Source organism: Oryzias melastigma, linkage group LG22 (assembly GCF_002922805.2).
Source record: "Oryzias melastigma strain HK-1 linkage group LG22, ASM292280v2, whole genome shotgun sequence".
NCBI lineage: Eukaryota > Metazoa > Chordata > Actinopteri > Beloniformes > Adrianichthyidae > Oryzias > Oryzias melastigma.
This window is the reverse complement of record NC_050533.1, coordinates 13,971,279-13,991,509: the sequence shown is the minus strand read 5'-3', so window position 1 is coordinate 13,991,509 and position 20,231 is coordinate 13,971,279. Positions and strand designations below refer to the sequence as shown.

Genomic DNA, 20,231 nt, shown 5'->3' with positions numbered 1-20,231 from the left:
TCAGGATCATCATTAGTAGCAGTAGGTTGCATGGTCTTCTTTAGGCAGTATTGTTCAGAAAACAAACAAAAGAAAAAATATAGAGCTAAGACACACTATCCATGTAAACTATCTTTCATTATTACAAGACAATTACACAGACAAGAACAGTACAAAAGCTCAATGGCTTTGGTTTAAGTTCCATCACGTCCCGAGGTTTCCAAAGACAAAACATTTTAGGCTTGATTACAGGCTGAGCTGTCTGAATGCTAAACTAAATTAGATAATCGACAAATCTGAGTCTGTGTGGAATTCCTTTGGGGTCTATGCTTCAACTAAAACTCAAAAGTCCTGCAGAGATTTCTTCATAAAACGTAACCGTATGGCTTCGCCATCCTCTCATTTATTTTGAATTCACATGCTTTGTTTTATTTCTAACATCAACCTGCCAAGGGACTCCAGATGGAAATTAGCCTGAGGCTATAATCTGGCATATTTGCATTTCTTTTAATTTTCTCAATAAAGTTAACAATAAAGGAACATTGCATCAAAAAACAAAACTTTTCCTGTCTCTAAACTGAAGTTATTGACTTCAAAATAAAAGCATAAATTATTCCTTAGATTTAAATAATAACATCGCTGGCAATAAACTATTAATGTGTCACATAAATGGCGCTTACAAGTCTCATTTAACAAAAAATATGCAAAAGTCAGGAAGGTCTCAATGTCGAGAAGTGAGAAGTTTTATATTTTTTTGTTATAATTGTTATGTTGCAAAAATAGTTTGACATGTTTTGACTTAATTAATAAGAATAAAAAGGGCAGCCTGTCAAAACAAATAAAAATGTAAGAAAAGTTTTCCTTTTTAGTTTAATATCTTGAGCCAAAACTAGTCTTAAGCTAAGTTAGCCATGTGATCCACTAAACGTGCATTTTTAAATCCCAATGGGGTTCACACTGGACAAGCATGGAGGGACTTCTTCTTTTTCTTTTGCTCCTGTTTATCAGAGCATGTCCACCACTGACAGTTGGAGGAGGCTCAGAGTGAAATGTTCAAGTGGTGCACATCTTGTTCCCGGCTTTTTCTTTCCCAGCTCTATTCTGATATATTAAAGACTTGGTGTAATTGTTATTTTACCTGTGCACAAACTGCAATTTTCAAACGGTTGGGACTTCCATAAAGTAAGTTCAACCTGTTTTAACTTTTACTGCTCTTTTAATGGCCGCACGCCTTGTATGTATAGCCTGAAAACAGGTATAGAAACTTGTTTGAACTTGAAAGTTTGAAAATTCTCAAAAATTCACATTTACACAAGTTTAAATAGACTTTTCATTGTAAGTGACCGCTTAAACGCGTGTTGCTACGGCAGGTGTGGATGAGGCTTCAGAGCTTTGTACTATACATATTAAACTTTGAATACTTTTAGAGTGTAGGCTCGTTTCCTTCTTCTTTCCCATTGAAGCCTTCTATTCTTTCTCACTCAGTAAAAGAGTTGAGCTCTCGCCCAATGTTTTAAACCTAAAGTTGGAATGGAGTCCCATGTGGAGGTGTTCTCTAACAAGCTTGGAACAATACTTGGTTTTAATGATAGTCATTGTAGAGAAAGTTGCCTTGATGTGTGTTAAATATTGAGCCAAACATTAATAAAATGCACTTTTTTTTCTACGATCTAGAAAAAAATGTCTCAAGGAACAATTAAAGACAGAAGGTGGAGGAATCATTTTTTTTCATATCACAGAGCTCTGCCTTTTCTTTTTGTACATGTAGTGTTTCTGTTACTGTATTTTAACCCCTCTGTGGGAAAATGTCTTTGTGTTGACCCAAATCTAAGGAGCTCTGAGGCTCTTTTTTTTGTTTTTTTTTTTTTTGTTAAAAACTTTGATGTTTTGTCTCATTTTCCATTTATTTTGACTTCAGTCCATTCCAGATAAATCACTTCATTTTTGATGTCCTCTTTCAGTTTTTGAGTCTTATTTTCCATTCTTTTCTTTGTTTCACTCGTCTATTTTAAACTTTCTCCTGTTTAGTTGTCCACTTTACTTCCTTTACACTTCTTCCTCTCCATAGTGCAGCTTTTCTGACCTCTGTTCTCCATTTTATTTGTCTGTTCCTAAACTTTTTACAGAAGGTGACATATATTCTGACTCTCTACTTTTGTAGATTTATTGCAATTTTTTGTAATTTTTTTAGGTGTCAGTCTCTTCTAACTCCTCCTGTTTGTCCACCTTTTCAGCCATAAAGCTATCTTTTCATTGGCTAAGGAGTATGTCATAGTGTGCAAAGGCTGCAGTAGTCCAAATAGCAGCCCCCCCCCCCCAGTTTGTTTTTTTGTGTTTGAGATGTTGTTGGAGTCTGTTGAGGCCTGCCTGTCAGTGACTTCTGCTGTAGAGGGTCAAAAGGAAGCTGAAATGTGGTCACCTCCTGAGCTCTGGGCACCACAGAAAGCTGAGTTACTAACACTCACCAGATGATGTCACTGGGGGCAGGAGCATAGCTCACACCCCATTTGTGCGACTGCACCACAGTGGTGATGCTGGACTGCTGGGGTCTCCGGCGACAGCGCACACGACTGTAGTCCTTTACGATGCTGGAAAGGGACAGACGTGCTGCAGGAACTGAAGCAGGAAGTGACACGAGGATCTCTGCTGCGACACACTCACACAGCCGTCATCCTCTCGTCTCGAAAAGTCACGAAGGCGATGCCCAGCCTCTTCAAGGAGATGCGGCTCTTCTCTGCATTGAACTCATCTGTCCGCTTCTCCTCCAACTCGCTGTAGTATTGCTCTGCATCCACCTGCAGGAAAGGAGGATGGAGAACAGTCTGGCAGTTTTTACCTTCATGCATTCACTCATTTTAGCATTGCAATGCCCTCCAGTGGCAATTTCCTTTCTGTGCACTACATCTACAACATGCTGCAGCACTGACAGTAAAGAACTCACCCTTTCAAAGCCACATATGTCACAGCCGAATATCTGAGCACACGGATGGGTTTTGATCATGATCTTTCCCTCCTTTTGGGCCTTGGTGGTAAAATACAGTCTCCCTTTCATTGCCTTGCGCCTGAAAGACACACGAACATGAAAAGAGAGCTTGGAGTTTATTGCTCTTGTCTTCCACCCTTGACTGTACCTCTCTAAATCCAGCTTTATCAGCTTGTGAACATCAAAGCAAAAGCGGATGTCGGTCACTGTGCAGCTGGGGTAGGCCTCACTGGTGGGTGGAGAGGGAGAAGTTATAATTGGGATTCAGCTAAGGTGGAGTTTGTACCGCATGGTTATCTGCGTTGGCTGGTAATAAAACACAAGGAGAGGATTAATCTTGACTTAACAATAAACTAGAGAAGCAAAGATGTGTACTGGAAGTGTTTGGTGATGAGTCCCGGGTCACAGATGTCTCTGGGTACGGAGGTGATCATCAAAGTCCTGGCTACCTGCACCGCAAAAAGCGAAAGAGCGCGCTAAAACAGCAAAATCTCAACATGTTTTATAACACTTCGAATAAAACAAGAAAAATTACAGGTGAGGGAATAGAGGATTATGTCATGTTGACAGACCTTCTCATCTTCTCTGTACTCCAGGCGTATCGAGTGGTGAGCCATGCACAGCAGTGTGATGATGAAGTAAACCAGGGCGAAGATGCTGTGCAGCCACAGAAAATTATCCCTTGGAGGCACACAAACGAATATGACGATGACAGATGGGCCGACTTTCCTCTTTTTCCATGATTCAGGCTCGTCTCGTGTGTCATATCTTGTGGTGTTTCACTTACTTTGCACTAACATTGGCCAGAGTTGTCCTTCCAAAGTTTTGAGGACTGTCTCCTGTGGCGGCAATGACACACGACAGTGTGAAATATTTACAGTCGGAAAAGGAAAAACCCGCCATTTACGGGAGGATTCAGCGAAACGACATCTCCATTCAGAGAAATGCTGTCCATCCGTTTTAATGATATATCTCAAAGATGTTTATATAACTCACAACGGTGCATAACTGTTTGCTGTTGCCATGGCATCCAGCAATTACTCAGCCTTTATAAAGAGAACTAGTTAAAAAAAGTTTTAGTGGACGCCACTAGTCTGATATCATCATGTCCTGAATAGGTTTTCTTGGTTCTTCCTAAACCACAAACATATCTGCTAAACGGCATTTCTAGAGTAATTTAGCTGCTGCTTCTGTGTCACTACCCACTTCTGGCTTTGGGAGATTCTTGATGCTTTGCAGCTGCTGCACTTCTCTATAGTCTACGGTTGCAGTCTCAGGTCAATCCATCTTTGCAAGGCACTATTTTTAAAGGCGGTTTGATCTGTTCTCTGCACTCAACCAATAAATGCATTTTGCTGGCATGTGTCCGTGTGGTCTTTTCTTTTAATATTCTCTCCTGAGGTCTTAAGGAAATCCTTTGAATAGCTACAGAAACAAAAAAGGGCCGAAATACCGAGGAGGTTTCCGGAAAAGTTGACCGGTAGGATCACGGCCAAGGAGAGCAGGGAGACCACCGTCATGAGCAGGATGATGTGGCGCTGGAAGGACAGGTACGTGACGGCATCAATGCCGCATTTGCTACGGATCTCCCCATCCCTGAACAACAGAGAAGAGTGGAAACGCTTTCAGGATTCACAGTCTTTCAAAAATAAAATTTTTTAAAAAAGGCTTTGAGGCTTCAAAGGACAAGGATGAGTTACAGGAAATATGGAAAACAATTAAAAAAGGAGAAAAAAAAATGGTGGCCCACACATTGTGAATTTGCAGGGTGAGTTTCCGTGGGAACCTTGGGTGAGCCACAGAGAAAAAGAACCACCAAAACTACAGGATAACAGTATAGAAACCATAAATATGTTGTTTTAGAGGTCAGAAACCTGCAGGAAACAGTGAGACCCAAGCAAGTGCAAACAACAGGAGAAGGAACCACAGCACAGGCGGTCACACAGCCCAGACTGGTTTGCTTTTGCAGCTAAATGAGATATAACACGAGCCTCTGCATCACATGAGAGCATACGATGAGAAGGAAAAAATGATTATATGGGGAACTTTTTTACTTACTTCATATAATAAAGAGACAAAAGCCACGAGCAGAAACCCTGAAATGAGACAAGTAATAATAAAAAAAGTTGGCGATTACAGCACATATGTGCAAGTTTCTACACGCTACATCTGGCTGGTGTGTGCGCGTGGTAATAAGGTCTGCAGAGTGACACCGAGATGGAGATTTAATAGGTCTAGCCTGGAGCTGTAATCTGTTTATAGCAGCCTCAGCTCTGTGTGGGCACAGAGCGATGACTCCTGTCTGACTCTTTGACTTAAACTTTTATAAACACGCAGGGAGTGACCTGGGCCTATCATACAGGTGTCAGAGAGGCACAGACAGCCTGTCTCACTCTTTATCCCAGCTCTTCCCTCTGCTATGCTGACACCAAGCTTTTTTTAAACTAAAAGAAAATCAGCATTTTTTTTTACCATAATGTATAATTTTCAAATTAACATTAACACCTTGGTTTAATCACTGTAAATAAAGAGAGTCTGTGTAGCATCTTCGGTATTGGTAATGATAGTATTTCAACAGAAATATTTTTGGCTAAAATCATCCAGTCTCCTCCTCAAACACCATACTTCCTAACACTAATTATAGTGTTATTTCCTAAGATACCTTTAATAGCACTGCAGAGCAGCGTCTGGGTGAACATTTACACTAAAGCAGGAGTTTGAGGAACAAATCTGTCATCGGTGGTTTTAAAAATAAGACTCAAATGTGTGGCCTGATGGAGATAAATTGACTTTTACGGGATTTTAGGAAAATCACTCATCATACTTGGAAAATGTAGATTTTTGTGTCGATTTTTCAGTAATTTTTTATATATTTAAATGGCTCTCAACACAAAATTAAATCAGTCTGACTAAAAACATAAATTGTATCAGAAAACATCACATTTTATGATTTATTTGGGAAATATTTATTAAGACTAATTTTTTTTAAATCCAACAGAAATTTTTTTTAGTCTCAAATCATGAAATTTGTTAACATTTTTAATAAAACATGAAAAATAAATTAATAGGAAAAATATACATTTTTTTGTTAATGACTAAAACTTAAAAGTGCATCCCAAGAAACTGGAAAATGTATCAAAAAAACAAAAAAAAAGCTATTTTAAGATATCAGTCATTAGTATTTATGGTAGAGTATTGTTGCCATAGCCATCAGGACATAATGTTTTATCATTACACAAACACATGTGCATGTACACTGTCACATTTAGGATGAATTGCATTTTTTAACGATTATACTTAGCTTTTTTTAATGAAAGTACAGTTTGTACTGTTTATATTACATGTATTCTGAGTTACTGTGTTTCGATGTGTGAAAAGGTGTGAAAATAATTGATTCTGGCTGCGTAGTCAAAAAATGCTTTAGAGAGAATTTAAAAAGTCCACACTCACCGTATCCTTGGTCTCAGAGTCTGAAGGGCTGGTCTCTGAGGGAGACTTCTCTTTTTCACTTGGTTCTCCATAAAACAAAGATGTAAGACTGAAATTAAAAAACACAAAACGTTGCTTTTTTGTATCGATATGCAAATAAGCATCACCAAACTCGACTCGCAGAATGACAAACAAAGGCAATTTGTCTCATGGAGGCAGTTCGGCAATTGAGTTTGTGGATATTGCTCCGCAGGCTTTCCCACTGACAGTTCAGCAGCATGTCAAATTAGGCAGCATAATTCAATTACTATGAGAGATGACTGCTTGACAAAACACGCAGATGCTGCTTGCCCTCTAGGGCTTTAGGCCGCCATCGGTCAGGCAGAACTAATCGAGTTCACACTCCACCGGGGAGGAGATGCAGGTCGAGCAGAAGCAAACCTGCTGAGCGCCGCCATGTGACGGATAAACAAGAACATGACTGCATTATTTTAAGCTTTGAGAACTCTAACCTGTCTGTGTTTATTTTCTCTTTCCTTTCTTTTTTTTAAGTGTTTTGCTAAATTTCTCCTAAAAATAAGTTACTATAAAAATAAGCTGGTAGATAATAAATAAAAGACATTTAAAAGAGCCTATTTTATACTTTCCAAATCTAGATTGAATTGATTTTAACAAGCTAATGCACTTTTAAAACATTTCCCTTTTTAAAAAGGATGAAAAAAACATTTATAGTATTAACGTAAAAAAAATCTAATAAATTCAATGTTAAATGGGATTTTCTTACTAGTTTTTACCTTTTAAATCAATTAACTAAGTAGGTAAAAAAATGGCAGTTCCATTTGCACTCACCAGGGAGAGCTGCTGCATCAAAGGAAATCCTTTACTGACAACTATTACTTCACAAGGCAGCTATTTCTAACAAAGTGCACAGGTTTTATCTGACAAGGAAAGCAAAGAAGGAGATTTACCTGTCATTTTCCATCAGCAAAGCCAAGCGTCCATAGTCCCATGCCGCCTTCCTCAGGCAGGAAAAGATAAGCAGCAGCAGCTGTAAGAAAGATACGAGTGTCTCTGGAACTGTAATTCACACAAACAAATTGTCTGCTTTAATGATCTAAATAGATGTTTTCCTTGAAATTCTTTAAAAACAAGGCCCCACAACTGTTTTTCTTTTCCTGCTTCAGTGAGTCCAATATGTGGTTGTCTTGGTAACGATGGGAGGCAGGTCACCATGCACACAAGAACCCATGCTGTGCAGAAATGTCAAATTGGTCAAGAGCAAAATGAATCAGAACACAGAACAAATGAAATATTGTTATTGCTGGACCAAAATTAGAGATGAAAGTTACTCCATATGAATGCTGATGAATGAGAGGCAGGTAGAAGTGGGGATAAGCACTTGATTGTAATGACAGCATTTAATAATCTGTTGGTTTAATGGGCGGAGATGGCATTTCTATTTAGTACTTAAACCTTGTAAACACCTCTTGACCTAACTCAAAAGATGAATAGTAGTAAAAATCTTTGCTTTCACTGTTCTCTCTTGTTGTTTCATTTAATTATTTAGGTTTTTTTTTGCATTTAAGTGCTTAGCCATGATTTATTCTCTGTGATGATAGACCCACAGTGGAGGCGTGCTCCCATCACCTGAGGGGGAAACACGCTTTGACTCACGCCTGTCATTAGGAGATGCCGTTCAAATCCTCTGTTGGCTTGACAACCTGGCTGTGACTAAAATGAGCCAATTAAAACATAGCTATGGCTGATCTAATGGGAAGTCAGGGGGAGATCAAGACTGACACAGCCTGACAGTGGAACTGAGCGAGTGACAGCGGAAAATTGAAGTCTATTATTATCTGGAGGCACACTGGGAAACACAGCACAGCTCTGTTTGTAAATAGTGCACAGGCTGCTTTCCTGAAAGCACATTTTTCTTGACTTATATAACAAACACTGTGTTTGTCTGTGCGTAACGGGACATGACGAGGAGGCAAAATTAAGTCTCATTTGCACAAAACTTGTATTTATTTCATGCTGTTTCATTGTCTAATCATATATTTATATTTTTTTAAAGCATCTTTCTTTTGCGATTTACTTTTAAACAGTTTCCTCTGACTGGTTAGATTCTCAAGACACTTGTTGGAGACATGCTGTCATTTTGGTGAACAGAAACAATGATAGGCGGGGAAACATTTGTCAACAAACTGGAAAGATTGTAGACTAAGTCTGCATGAAACATTCCCCTTAGGGAACTCTGCAAGATTGGTTACGTTTTTTTTTTTTTTTTTTACGTACTGTACACACAAACACACATAATCCTAGTTTTCTCTTGCCAGATTTAGGCCAGTTTTTACTTGTTGATTTGAAATTTCCACAATTCAACTGTTGCTGTCAGTTACAATATAGTTTTTTTTATTTTGAAAGCATTTTTTTAAACTAGAATTATTCCACAGTTTAAGAAATATCCAACTCCACTTCAGAACCAAAGCAAATTTTTATTTAGACATTTACCACTTGAAAGTGGTAAATGTGTAAAATTACAGTAAAATATCTAGCCCCAAAACCGAACAATCATAAGTATAATTGAAATAAATTTAAGTGGTAAAAGACCCACTCCAATAAAAAATGGTGTTTTAAGTATTTCTAACATGTTTTTATAGAATTTCTCATAAAAGAGGACAAATATAAAATAATTTAAGATTAAATTCTGCGTTTCTGAGTATTTCTTTATTCAATATGAACTTGTTTCAATTCCAAATCCTCCACTTGAAGACAAAAAAAGTCCATTAACGTCTTAGTTTTTCTCATCTGAGCTTGTGAGGGTCTGTTAGCTAGCGGGAGACAAAGGAATAATGGGATATCAATGTAGGGTTACTTCTAAACCAACAGTCAGAGGTGAATTTCTAATGAGCTCCTGCTGAGCTGCAGAAAATATGTTTTAAAAATTACAGTTTTTTTTATTATTATTATTTTGGGGAAAAAGAACTACATAATCATAATTCAAAATTCAAATTCACACCGGGAACAGTTTACAATGGATCAAAATATTGTTGGGGAGGGACTTTAAATTTCTAGATAGCTTGTGTGAAAAATGCAGTTTTTAAAGGTAAAAATAAATATTCACAATGAAAGTCTGTCACAGAAAAAACAAAACGCTTAAAGCTAGTTGAAATAACTGCAGAATATAAATAATCTGCACTAAACATATAATAATCCTTTTTTTTTACTTCTGCTTGAATAAATCAACATTACCCTTTTTTAAAATGACAAGTTTGAATGTTTGAAGCTGCAATGTCAAAGATGTTTTGGTTTTGTTGCTTTAAATAAAAAGTGCCAGTAAGGAAGAAAATAAGAGTTTATCTGTTAAAAGGTATTTTTGTTTTTAATTTGAAATGCAACACGGATAATTTGTATCTAGATTGCATCAATTTAGGTAAAAGAATTAGACTTTATCTCATTGCCACAAATTTAGTTGAATTATTTATGTACTGATTCATGAAGTGTAACAAATCATGTGAGAGGGAAAGAAACACAACTCTAGTTTAAAGCAAAAATATTTTTGACAAGGAAATCTACCTTTACTTTTGAATTTTAATTCTTAAGAAAATTGTCATATATCCTGCCGATTAAACAAACCTCTTTTGCACCTGATGAAGGATTCTGGTCAGTTAAATACCAACAATGTACGTTCAAAAGCAAAAATGCATCCATCAAACTGAATGATTGGACATTTGAATGATCCAGAAAAGCCATGTATTTATGCAGGAACACCTGCTGCAGCAAAGTCTAAGAAAAACTGTTAGCATTTGGTGCCAACATGTGCATGATGGGAGAAAAAAATCAAACTTAGAAACTCAAAATATGCACCTCCTTTTGCCATTTTTAGACAATCGAAAAAGGCTATCTCCTTCAAAAGTATCAGTGGGAGAATTTGCATAGCTAAAAGCACTTTGCATAGAATGAAAGTGCAGAGAGGCCGCCCTCCTAATCACTGTGGCAAACTCCAAGTGCAGAAACAAGTGGCAATAAGGCCTTCCACATGCAGCCTCTCACCCAAAGGCAACTTCAAAGTGAAGTTAATCCCCTCTCCAGGACAGATTGTCATTAAAGTAACATGTCATTTCATAGAAGCCGGTGTCAGCAGCTGGAAATGGTTTCATTTATTCTCCTTGCTAGATTTGGTGCATGTAGGGCAGCGTTTGTGGATGGTGGATACACAGAGGGGTATTTCCATGTATCCCACTGGCAAAAATCCAAAGTATGTCAGATTCACATCTAACATCATCATTGTAAACTGTCACTTAAATTTCCAAACCAATGCTTGAGAATGCTTACCATCCAAAGCACCACGTTGATGGCGAGGACTGTAGGAACCCCGCCGAACGGCAGACCCTGGAGGACGCTGCTGCGGGAATGTGAGTGGAAGCATCTCTCCGCCGTGCTGTTTTCCGCTCCCCGAGCTTCAGGGAATCCCAGAACATCAAGCTCCAAAGGCCACGTCTCCAGAGGGGGGGTCCTGGTCTCAAACAGCTCTGTCAGTGCCATCAGCACTCTACTCTGAAAGATTTATGGAAGGAACAGACACAGAGATAAACACTTAAGGCTCTTTTGTCATCTTGATGTTTCCCCTTTTTCTGACCTCTTAAATGCTGAATGAGACATTGGACTTTTTGAATTCTTTATCTGGACTGCCACTTATTGAAATCCTTCTTACAATACCAGTAAATACAAAATTGACTTCTTTATATCTGGTGTAAAAAACAGCCGCCTTTGGATTTCAGATTTAAGTGCAATTCATGAAGAGGCCACTAGGGGCCCCATTCTTTTCAATGTTAAACTGTCGGAAATAAAATCACCTAAACGCTGGTTAAAACATATTTTGTGCATTTATGATCACTGAATCGGAGTAATATTAAATGTATTTACTATTTTGTGCTATTATTGACCTAAAAACTGTGCAGAAAAAATTATAAAAGGCAGAACATTTGCAGTAGAATTGAGAACATGTGCAATCGCTTATCTGTTGATTACATTTTTTTAATCATCTTTTCATGTATGTTATGTCATTGTTGGCCTTTAGAGTTTATAAGTTAAAGCTGAAATGTAAGCACATCCTGAAAAGGCAGCTATCTCCCAGCAGTCTATTATAAAAGTGAAAATGGGTACACCGGGAAACACTGTGGTGTGGTTTACCATTCAAGCCCTCTGATGAGCTCCACAGCACTAAATAAACACAATTATGTGGAAAAACTGTAGATGGAATGGCTCTAAGTGACCCACAGTGGACACATCTTTTTTTATATACTTTGTAAAAGCTTTGTTGGCCCTCTAAGTCAACAAATCAATCTAGGTTATCACTTGTTGCTAAGCAACTCTGAAAGAAACTTTCCCACCTCTCTGCATGTACTCCAGTATCGAAGGCACAGAAACAAAGAATCAAATGAAGTATTGACCAAAATATAAGTTTTTCTTCTCATAGTAAAATTTAGGCCTGAATTTCAAATGCTAAAACACAAATCCTATAAATGAAGATTTGAGTTTTAATTATTTTTCCTATTGCAAAATCTAGTGAAACGAATAAACTGGGGAATGAACGTGGCTTACTTCCCTAAAGAAAAAATTCAACCAACTGTGCGGATCATGCAGATGACACCTTTGTTAAGAGCTGACCCAGTCATCCTCCAGAAAGTCACATGAATATATGTTTGTTTCAGTCAATACGGCCCTGATGTCCAGCTGCTCAGCCGGTGTACACTCATCAGTGAACAAACAAAGGAAATGGAGCAGCTCTGACAAAGCTCTGCATCAATACCTCAACCCGTTCTCTGACTGGATAAGATTACGTTTTATGAGACAAAAATAGATGCAATGGTGAAACAGATGCTGCAGACACAAAAAGGCATGACTTGTAGAGAATGGATCCCTTTCCCCTGCTGGAGCATGTGACGGATGAGCTGAATCTCAATCTTCTCTTTGAAAAAAAAAGTCTCTAAACCAAACGTCTGCTTTATCCATCTAAACTGTACAAGCGTCTCACTGTACAACACTCCCCGGTAATCTTTGTGTGGTCTTCCTCTTAGCTCACGCCTGGAAACCGTTCAGCTATGAGTCAGTATCCAAACAGAGCCAGGCGCAGCCTCTGAACCTCCCTACGGAGATGACAGAGACAAGATCCTCAGAGGACGGATCACAGAACAAATCCATAGTGTTCTGGATTGGTCACACATGAATTTATCAGTTCGCCTTCAATATGTTCCAGAAAATACTGGAGTAAGGTTAAAAATAGAGTTGGAACAAATCACATTTAAACTTACAATTATATTTTCTCTGTTGTTTTGGAAATAGTTCAATTACAACGAGAAGGCAACAATAAAGAAAGCAAAACTTAGACAGTATGCCTCGTAAAGTACTGAGTTGTAGTACGGTGTAGTATTCAGAAGCGTATGAACTATATTGGCACACTTACTCTGTATGATGCTGACGTGATCAGAGAAACTCTCAAGCAGGATGCCGAGGATGCTGTGATGTGCCTTCACACAACATTTGGGCAAACAAGAGCGTGACTCAGCAGTTCAACGCCGGGTTCCTTCCTGTGTCATCCCTCATGTCTAAAAACAGACAAACAGGCTCAAAACTGATCCAAGAGTCTCCACCTCTGCTCCAGCCTGCCTCAGCTCTGCATGTTTAGTGCAATTCTCTCCCTTTGCTCCTGCCTCTCCTTTCTGGGACTGGAGGTGTCGAGCAAACGCAGCAGGTTAAAGAAAAAAAAAAAAAAAAAACTAAAACGGATGCTCAGCTTGTGAAGCAGCGTAACGCCTCCCGCCTGCAGAGTGAGTGAAACGGTCCCTTTGTGCTCAGTTTGTAAAATCAGGATCACAGAGGCTGAAGTTGGTGCAAAAGATTGGAGCAGAAAAAACTGAGTCAGGTCAGCTATTCTACAGAAACAACTGAAGATGTTTGTGCAATCATGTAATACAATCAGTCCATTAAAAAAAAGAAATGCAGCAAAGGCAAACAGATCAAATGATTGCAATCCACGTCAGAAGATCAATAACACACAATAAATGAAAAAAAGAGATCAGTTTCCTGCTGAGTTTCAATGGATGAGTTGTTTCTTAGCAACATTGCTTTGGAATTACCACTAATGACACATCATGCTTTAAATAGAATGAGATAGAAAAGAAAGAACAGAGAACAAGCTAAAAAAAATATCAAGAAAATAAACTTATTAAGATATCTGCCTCAATCCAAGTATAAAACTCGACAAAATAATTGATTTACTATTTCTCAAAGGAAAAATTGAAAGTAAGACACATAAATGTGTGATTTAACCTTTTTTGCATAAAGAAAAAAAAAATAAACCTGCTATTTCCACTTATCACCTGAGGGGAAAAAGGTTGAAATTGTGAAGATTATCAGTTATTTTAAAAATATTTTCACATTTTCCATATATGGAACAGCGTTCATTAGGTTCAGCTCGTTTTGTCCCATTGGTTAACAAATCACTACTGGTTTTCATTAGTTAGTATCACACCAGGAGGTAGAAAATACCATTTAAAATGCATTTAGTTTGTAAATTATTCATTAATGCATCCTTCTCCAGCTGGAACAGATGTTCATTAAATGTAGTTCAAATTAATTTTCAAAAGTTTGATACTTAAAATTATGAAAGGAAAAGTTTCTCCATAATCTTACAAGACATTTGCGATTCCTTGTTAGGAGAATTAAAGATCCATATAATGGGTGTAAATAAAAGAGCACCAGCTCTCATGATGGTTTCTCCATCTGGAGGCCACAGATGTGTGTCACGTAAATGAGACAAAGACAGGTCAAGATTTGAATCACAGGAAATTAGCTTTTACTTGTGATGAATGTTGAAGGTGTTCATGATTGTGCAACTATGATGAACTGAACTGTTGTGTGTTCTTTGGTTATTTTAACACATTTGGAGGGAACTCAGGAGCTTCCTGTACCTTCCAAACATCCAGATTTGGAGCTGCACTACAGCTTAATAAACCTCACAAAGCTTGTGATAGACAGCCTCTGGAAAACCTTCCCCCCTCCCTGTTTGCCAAACGTTCAGATGGAGATACACTGCCTGAGAAAACAAGAGAGTGATGGCTCAGTTTCACCAGCGAAATGAGGCATAAATAAAGCGCTAACTTCTGTTGACTTAAGAACCTCTGCGTCCAATCAGCCGTCAGTCTCGGCAGCATAAAAGACTTACCCTCAAGGGCGGCTCGAAAGCTTCATAAATAAGAGAATCATGGCTTCAGAACGGCCGCCGCCGCTGTTGTAACTGAAACCTTGTTAAACATTCAGCTCTGTGCTCCTGCTGTTATTTGTGTTAGAACATACTGTTCTCTCAGCGTGAGACAACAATACCTGAACGGATAGAAAAGATTTGAAGCTGCCGTGATTTTGACTTCATACTTGGTTGTAATGGCTGGAACAGAATAAAGACAGAGCACCTGTCAGAAAAAAATGAAGTGGCTAATAAAAAGGCTAATATGCAAAATGTTCAGTCAGCCACACGGTTTTTGTTGTTATGAGACATGTACGACTTCGTCTTCAAAAAAAATAATAAAAAAGTAAAAAATTGTTTTGTGTCTTTGGATATTATACTGCGATACATATCGTATTGTGAGACACATATCATGATACGTATCGAATCGCCAGAATCTTGCCAATACACAATACTTTGGATCTGCTTTCAATTTGCTGAGATATCCCAACAAAAATGATGATGCTTTATACATTGTGCATCAGATATCTTTTAAAATTGTTGAAAATTTGTAAACGAAAAGGAAATTAAACATCTTCTGCTTTCCTCCTGTGTATTTTACAAATCAAAAAAGATGTTTTACCTTGTTATTTTTTTATAAATGTAGTTATCCAACAGACAAAATACCATTTTAGCACATTTTCACCTCCTCCATTCCCAAAAGGTCACAGTCAAAAGCTCCTAATTATCCACAAAGACCTGAGTGAGACTAAAAAAAACAGTTTAATGATATCTTATGAAAGGAAAGCAAGAGCTAACAGGATGTTACAGAGAGTTAAAAGAACCTTTTCTTTGCTTCATCATTGCCGACAGCAGCTGCATTTAATACAGTGCAAAAGGTCCAAATATCTTTTTTTATGCACACAAATAATTGTCAAATGCCCATAATTTGAAATATGTCCCTGTAAATAAACTGCTATTACTCTTACACGTTGAAGTAATTCATAAAAAGTGCAGTCGTTTTTTAAAGCATGTGTGAGGTACACAGCAGTGATGGTGAGACCTGAGCACAGCCAGCAATGAAAGAAAATGATGAAAGGTAATAATTTCATATCTAAAACTCATGACGATTAAAGGTAACTACTACAACTCCTGCATTATTTACTGGTTTTCATTCTTTTACAGTAGTAGATTGACTAAGAGGGATTACTTTTGTAAATTAGTAAACATTTTTGTCAACAAATTCTGCATGCACGAGATGAGAACTGCACAACTGACTGGTATCAAAGCCAGAAAGGCGTTTGTAGCTGAGCTTCTAAAATATGGTTCAGCTTCCTTCCATCTATAAAAGCTTCTACTATTGCAGTCTCGCTGTTCTCACTGGTATATCAAAGAATTTTTGCTTTACAAAAAGGAGAAACTGGGAATGGGTTGCATGTTTATGTTTTCCCAAGAGATATTAGTCCTAATTTTATGTTTTAAGCTAATCGTATGTTCAGAAAATTACATATTTATAGCTATGTTATGGAAAATTCAATATTTATGTTCACACCTTTAGATCTGTGATATATTAAAGATAATTTTGTCTCGAGACGCGCAGTGAAGGTATTTACAACCTGAACTATATAAAAGCTTAAGAAGCTTGATGCAATATGTATGTAAACGCATGCATGAACTCTATCAAAGTAGCTTCCTCCAGATATTTTTATAGTGGTTATTCCAGTCCTTCAGAAGCTGCACACCTCAGCTGTGCTGGTTCTGCTTGGTGGGTAGTGTCGAATGGATGGCCCAGCAAACCCTCATTAGACTCAGTCTGAGGGGGAAAAAGGCGGAGGTTTTAGCACAATCTGCTCACCACCTGCTCAGCGGAGAAGGGCGGGGCTTTTTCTCACTTCACAGCTCTCCTCTCTGTCACAGCGCAAACGCACACGGATGGGATTCTGTTCAGAGCTCAGTCTGAAGTCATCCTTTTTGTTTCAGCAAGAGCCACGACTGCAGATGCACGTGGGCCATGCTTAACTAAGCTAACACGGGCCTCCTGTCTGGCTGCACATGCTCAGATGATACCCTGGGGACGAACGTGCGCCTGCTGCTGCTGTGTGGGCCGTTCATCATTAGGAACCTTCTGGCATCTGTGATATTTGAATCTGACATCTTGATTAAAGAGAGACTGACCTGTTCAACAATCTGTCTGCTCTTTGGAATTTTATGTCTGGATTTCTTATTTGTATGCAAACAGGTTATTTAGAAACTCCAAAGAAGTGACAAAAATCAAATCATAATAACATGTAGGAATTTGTTGGCTCATAACTTCATATATGAAGACAACTATTTTAAAAAATGGAAACTACTTTTTAAGTTCCTCTCAGATCATCTATTGATCTATAATGAAAGATTTTTATTTGATTGGGTCTTTAAGACTTATTCAGCACAAAACTACTAAGAAAATATAGTGGAATAATTGGTATCTAATGATGTTGTGTGCTTCCTTTTGAGACATAAAATCAAATGTTCACTAGTTTTAAACATGTAATTACTAGACTGTTAAACATAACTTTTATTTTTAGCAATAAATGTTCACACTATGCAACCATTTATTATGGAATAAATCAGTTATTGTTGCAAATTGGTAAAATCAGTCACTTTTAGAGCTGAATATAAACTTACTCTGATAAAAATTGTGTTATTGAACATGTTTTTGTGTCGTTTTATCTCATGATAGAGAAAATTAAGCTTAAAAGTGAATTTAAGAGTATTTCTTTATTCAAATCACTGTGAATAATGAACTCCTGCTGCTCTACAGAAAACAACTTTTTTTTAAAATAAATTTTGGCAAAAAAAACCAGCATAATCATAACTAAAATACCACTAGGAACACTTTAACAATAAATCAAAATATGTTTAGAGTGGAAATTTCTATCAAAAATCAATTGAATCCAGAAAACAGCAGCACAAATACGACACCTGGTGTTTTTTGTGTTTAAGTTCCACATATCTGTACCAGCATGACACAACATTAGACGACTATCTACTTTCAAGCTATTTTTAGCTTGAGTAACCTTTATGGGCCTCATCAATGCTGCACATGTCAGCATCATGGAGGTGGACCCCCCCAGCAACAGCTGGCAAATTCACAGCTCAAATCCTGAATAACAAGGATCCACTAAACACCTAAAAGAACAAAGACAAGCCTGAGGTAAACAACTGCCACTTGGAATCCAAATGCAGGTTTCACAGCTCAGCATGGCGTTAGCAGCCTTTGCTGACATTTGGCTTTTGGTTAGGAGCTTTTTTTCACTCAGATGTTTCCTGGAAATTCAATTCTGCTCAAGAGCCAGGGGCTGGGGAAATGACTCGGAAAATTCACCCGACTTGTGATGTAATCATCATAGAATTATGGCACGTAGAGTCAGATGTAAGCACAAAATAGATTACAACTAAAAATATGTGTGCACCACATGTCTGCGTGCATCAACATCATCACCATCGCTACAGGACAAACACGTGGGAAAGTCCACAGGAAAAAGCCTGTGCTGCTTCGCAGAGGAGTGTCCAAGCTGTCAGCAGCGTGGGTGATACCTTCCTACGTGATTAACCTCCTTTACTTTCTGCCAATTTAAACTGAGCTGATTACAAGGAGACATTTTAACACTTGAGGGAATCATCCTTAAAGTATCTTTATTTTGACCAGTCAATGCAGGTGGAGCTGTCCAATTGAAAGTGCTGAAATAAGCTTAAATCAGCCTCTCCATGTTTCCCTGTTCACCTATAATTATGCTAAATATCTGTGCTTAAAAATATGTAATTGGGGATATATTTAAAGGAAAAGTAACTAGGCAAAATAAAATAATGATCAGACTTTTTTGGCTGCTTTTTTAAAGGATTTACAGGTTATTTGTTGGCACTTTATACAATAAATCTTTTCAGATTTTGCACCTTATAAAGAAATAAAGTCCAGTGATTTGCACAAACTGACTGTTATGTTAACTGATAATTCTGCTTAGAATGTCTTCTGGAAAAAAGTTGTTGACAAACAGATAGATTGCAGGATAAAACCACAACTATCAATGTGATTATTCCATTTAATCCAAATGGGATGATTGTATTGATGTCACTGACAGAACTCATCTGTATCCGTCCAACCAGTACTAAACTTCTCCCCGTAAGAAATATAGCCCGCCGGCGTTCCTGATTTCTTGAGAGAACCACAGCTTGTGAAATCTTTAAAAGGAGTTTTTTTTTTGTTTTGTATTTTGGAAAAGCTTGAAAGTTGATTTTGTTGCATGATTACCTTTTCGTTTATGAAATTCTTTAGCTTTTGAATTATGATTTTTTATTACTAATATTGTTGCATGAAAGTTGACTTTTTAAAGGTAAACAGTCTCACAGCCTGATTTTAAACACATAAAATAGCAAGAAAAAACATATTCATCTCTGCAATTTCTTGGGGTTATACAACTATTTTGAGTTAAACCTAATAAAAATGCAAAAGAATAACTCAACAGGTTACAGAGTCCTCTCAGTTAAACAATAAAGGCTTTGTGTCTGCAGACTCCAGACTGAAAAACAACAGGCAGCAGGGGAGGGGAGGGGGTGACAGAACGACCCCGGCATGAATGAAATCGCTCATTTATCATTTTTTAAAAACAGAATTAAGAATTCCCCACCACCACCACCGTTGCTGCACCCAGAGGACTCCGACAGGAACAATGGGAGTGATGGGAGGAAATGGTGCACCTGGTTTGGGTGGAACAGTCTGACACGCTGCCAGCAGCATCACGCAGCATCCACAGCAGCTCGCCGCGGGGGGAACTTAGCGTTAACGCACCACATCCTCTGTTTTCTCCCAAGGAGAAATAAAAGGGCTTTCTGCCTTTAAGCCAACAATTTAAGAAGATTTGAACCCCCACCCTTCCTTTCCCCTCCCGCTCCTCGCAGCACACATGTCGGTCCGCACACCCTCCTCCTCCTCTTCCTCGCTGCCCCAGCTTTAAGTTGATCAATCAAACAGCGCCTATGAAGTGTTTCTAGAATCTGTGCTCAGATCACTTAAAAGAGCACTTTCAAAACATTCTCACTACTCACCTCTTTAGCTTTACTGCTCGCTGGCTGATTCTGATGATGAGGATGCTGCAATTCCCCCCTTCAACACCAAGAAACAGAAGAAACTCCCACCACTCAGGGACCGTCTGACAATTCCGACCGCATTCAAGACGGCTAAGGGACCGACCATCAATTTAAATATACCAATTATATCATATCTTCTCAAAACTATAATAATACATTAAAACTGAACTATAGAACATAACAAATAAAACTAGGAAATTACTTGATTTGGCATTTACATTACACCATTTTGATGGACTTTCCATTCCATCAAAATGGTTTCATTTAAAATATATCAAAAGCAAGTTTAATCTGTGTGCTAACTGTATAACTCATCAAGAGTATATAATTATGCTGATGTGGTGATCAGAAATTATTTTGTGTTGTGCTGGAAAAGTGTTCTTGTGTGACTGTTGCCATCTTTAACCAAATGAAGTTTCACATCCACTAAGACTTTCCAAGCTTTGTTGAGTCATTTTATCAATGGCTGTATTTCTCGTCTTAATGCTT

At 38.0% G+C, this 20,231-nt stretch overlaps 1 protein-coding gene across 2 annotated transcripts in view; it reads right to left on the bottom strand.

The window, feature by feature from the left end:
- Window positions 1–19,783, bottom strand: part of tmem63c (transmembrane protein 63C) — a 26,896-nt gene extending 7,113 nt beyond the window's left edge. The window contains exons 1-13 of one of the 2 annotated variants that reach the window (XM_024268470.2): window positions 19,701–19,783; window positions 10,727–10,948; window positions 7,360–7,439; window positions 6,413–6,500; window positions 5,021–5,058; window positions 4,416–4,558; window positions 3,750–3,801; window positions 3,535–3,643; window positions 3,338–3,411; window positions 3,111–3,191; window positions 2,921–3,041; window positions 2,641–2,774; window positions 2,445–2,567 (exon numbers count right to left, since the gene is read on the bottom strand). In XM_024268470.2, the coding sequence (XP_024124238.1) occupies window positions 2,445–2,567; window positions 2,641–2,774; window positions 2,921–3,041; window positions 3,111–3,191; window positions 3,338–3,411; window positions 3,535–3,643; window positions 3,750–3,801; window positions 4,416–4,558; window positions 5,021–5,058; window positions 6,413–6,500; window positions 7,360–7,439; window positions 10,727–10,936 (1,253 nt within the window). In that variant the 5' untranslated portion in view covers window positions 10,937–10,948; window positions 19,701–19,783. Of the gene's footprint in view, window positions 1–2,444; window positions 2,568–2,640; window positions 2,775–2,920; window positions 3,042–3,110; window positions 3,192–3,337; window positions 3,412–3,534; window positions 3,644–3,749; window positions 3,802–4,415; window positions 4,559–5,020; window positions 5,059–6,412; window positions 6,501–7,359; window positions 7,440–10,726; window positions 10,949–12,857; window positions 13,908–19,700 lie in introns of those variants that run through there. The other variant, XM_024268478.2, reaches the window with a different exon arrangement.
- Window positions 19,784–20,231: the final 448 nt, after the last annotated feature.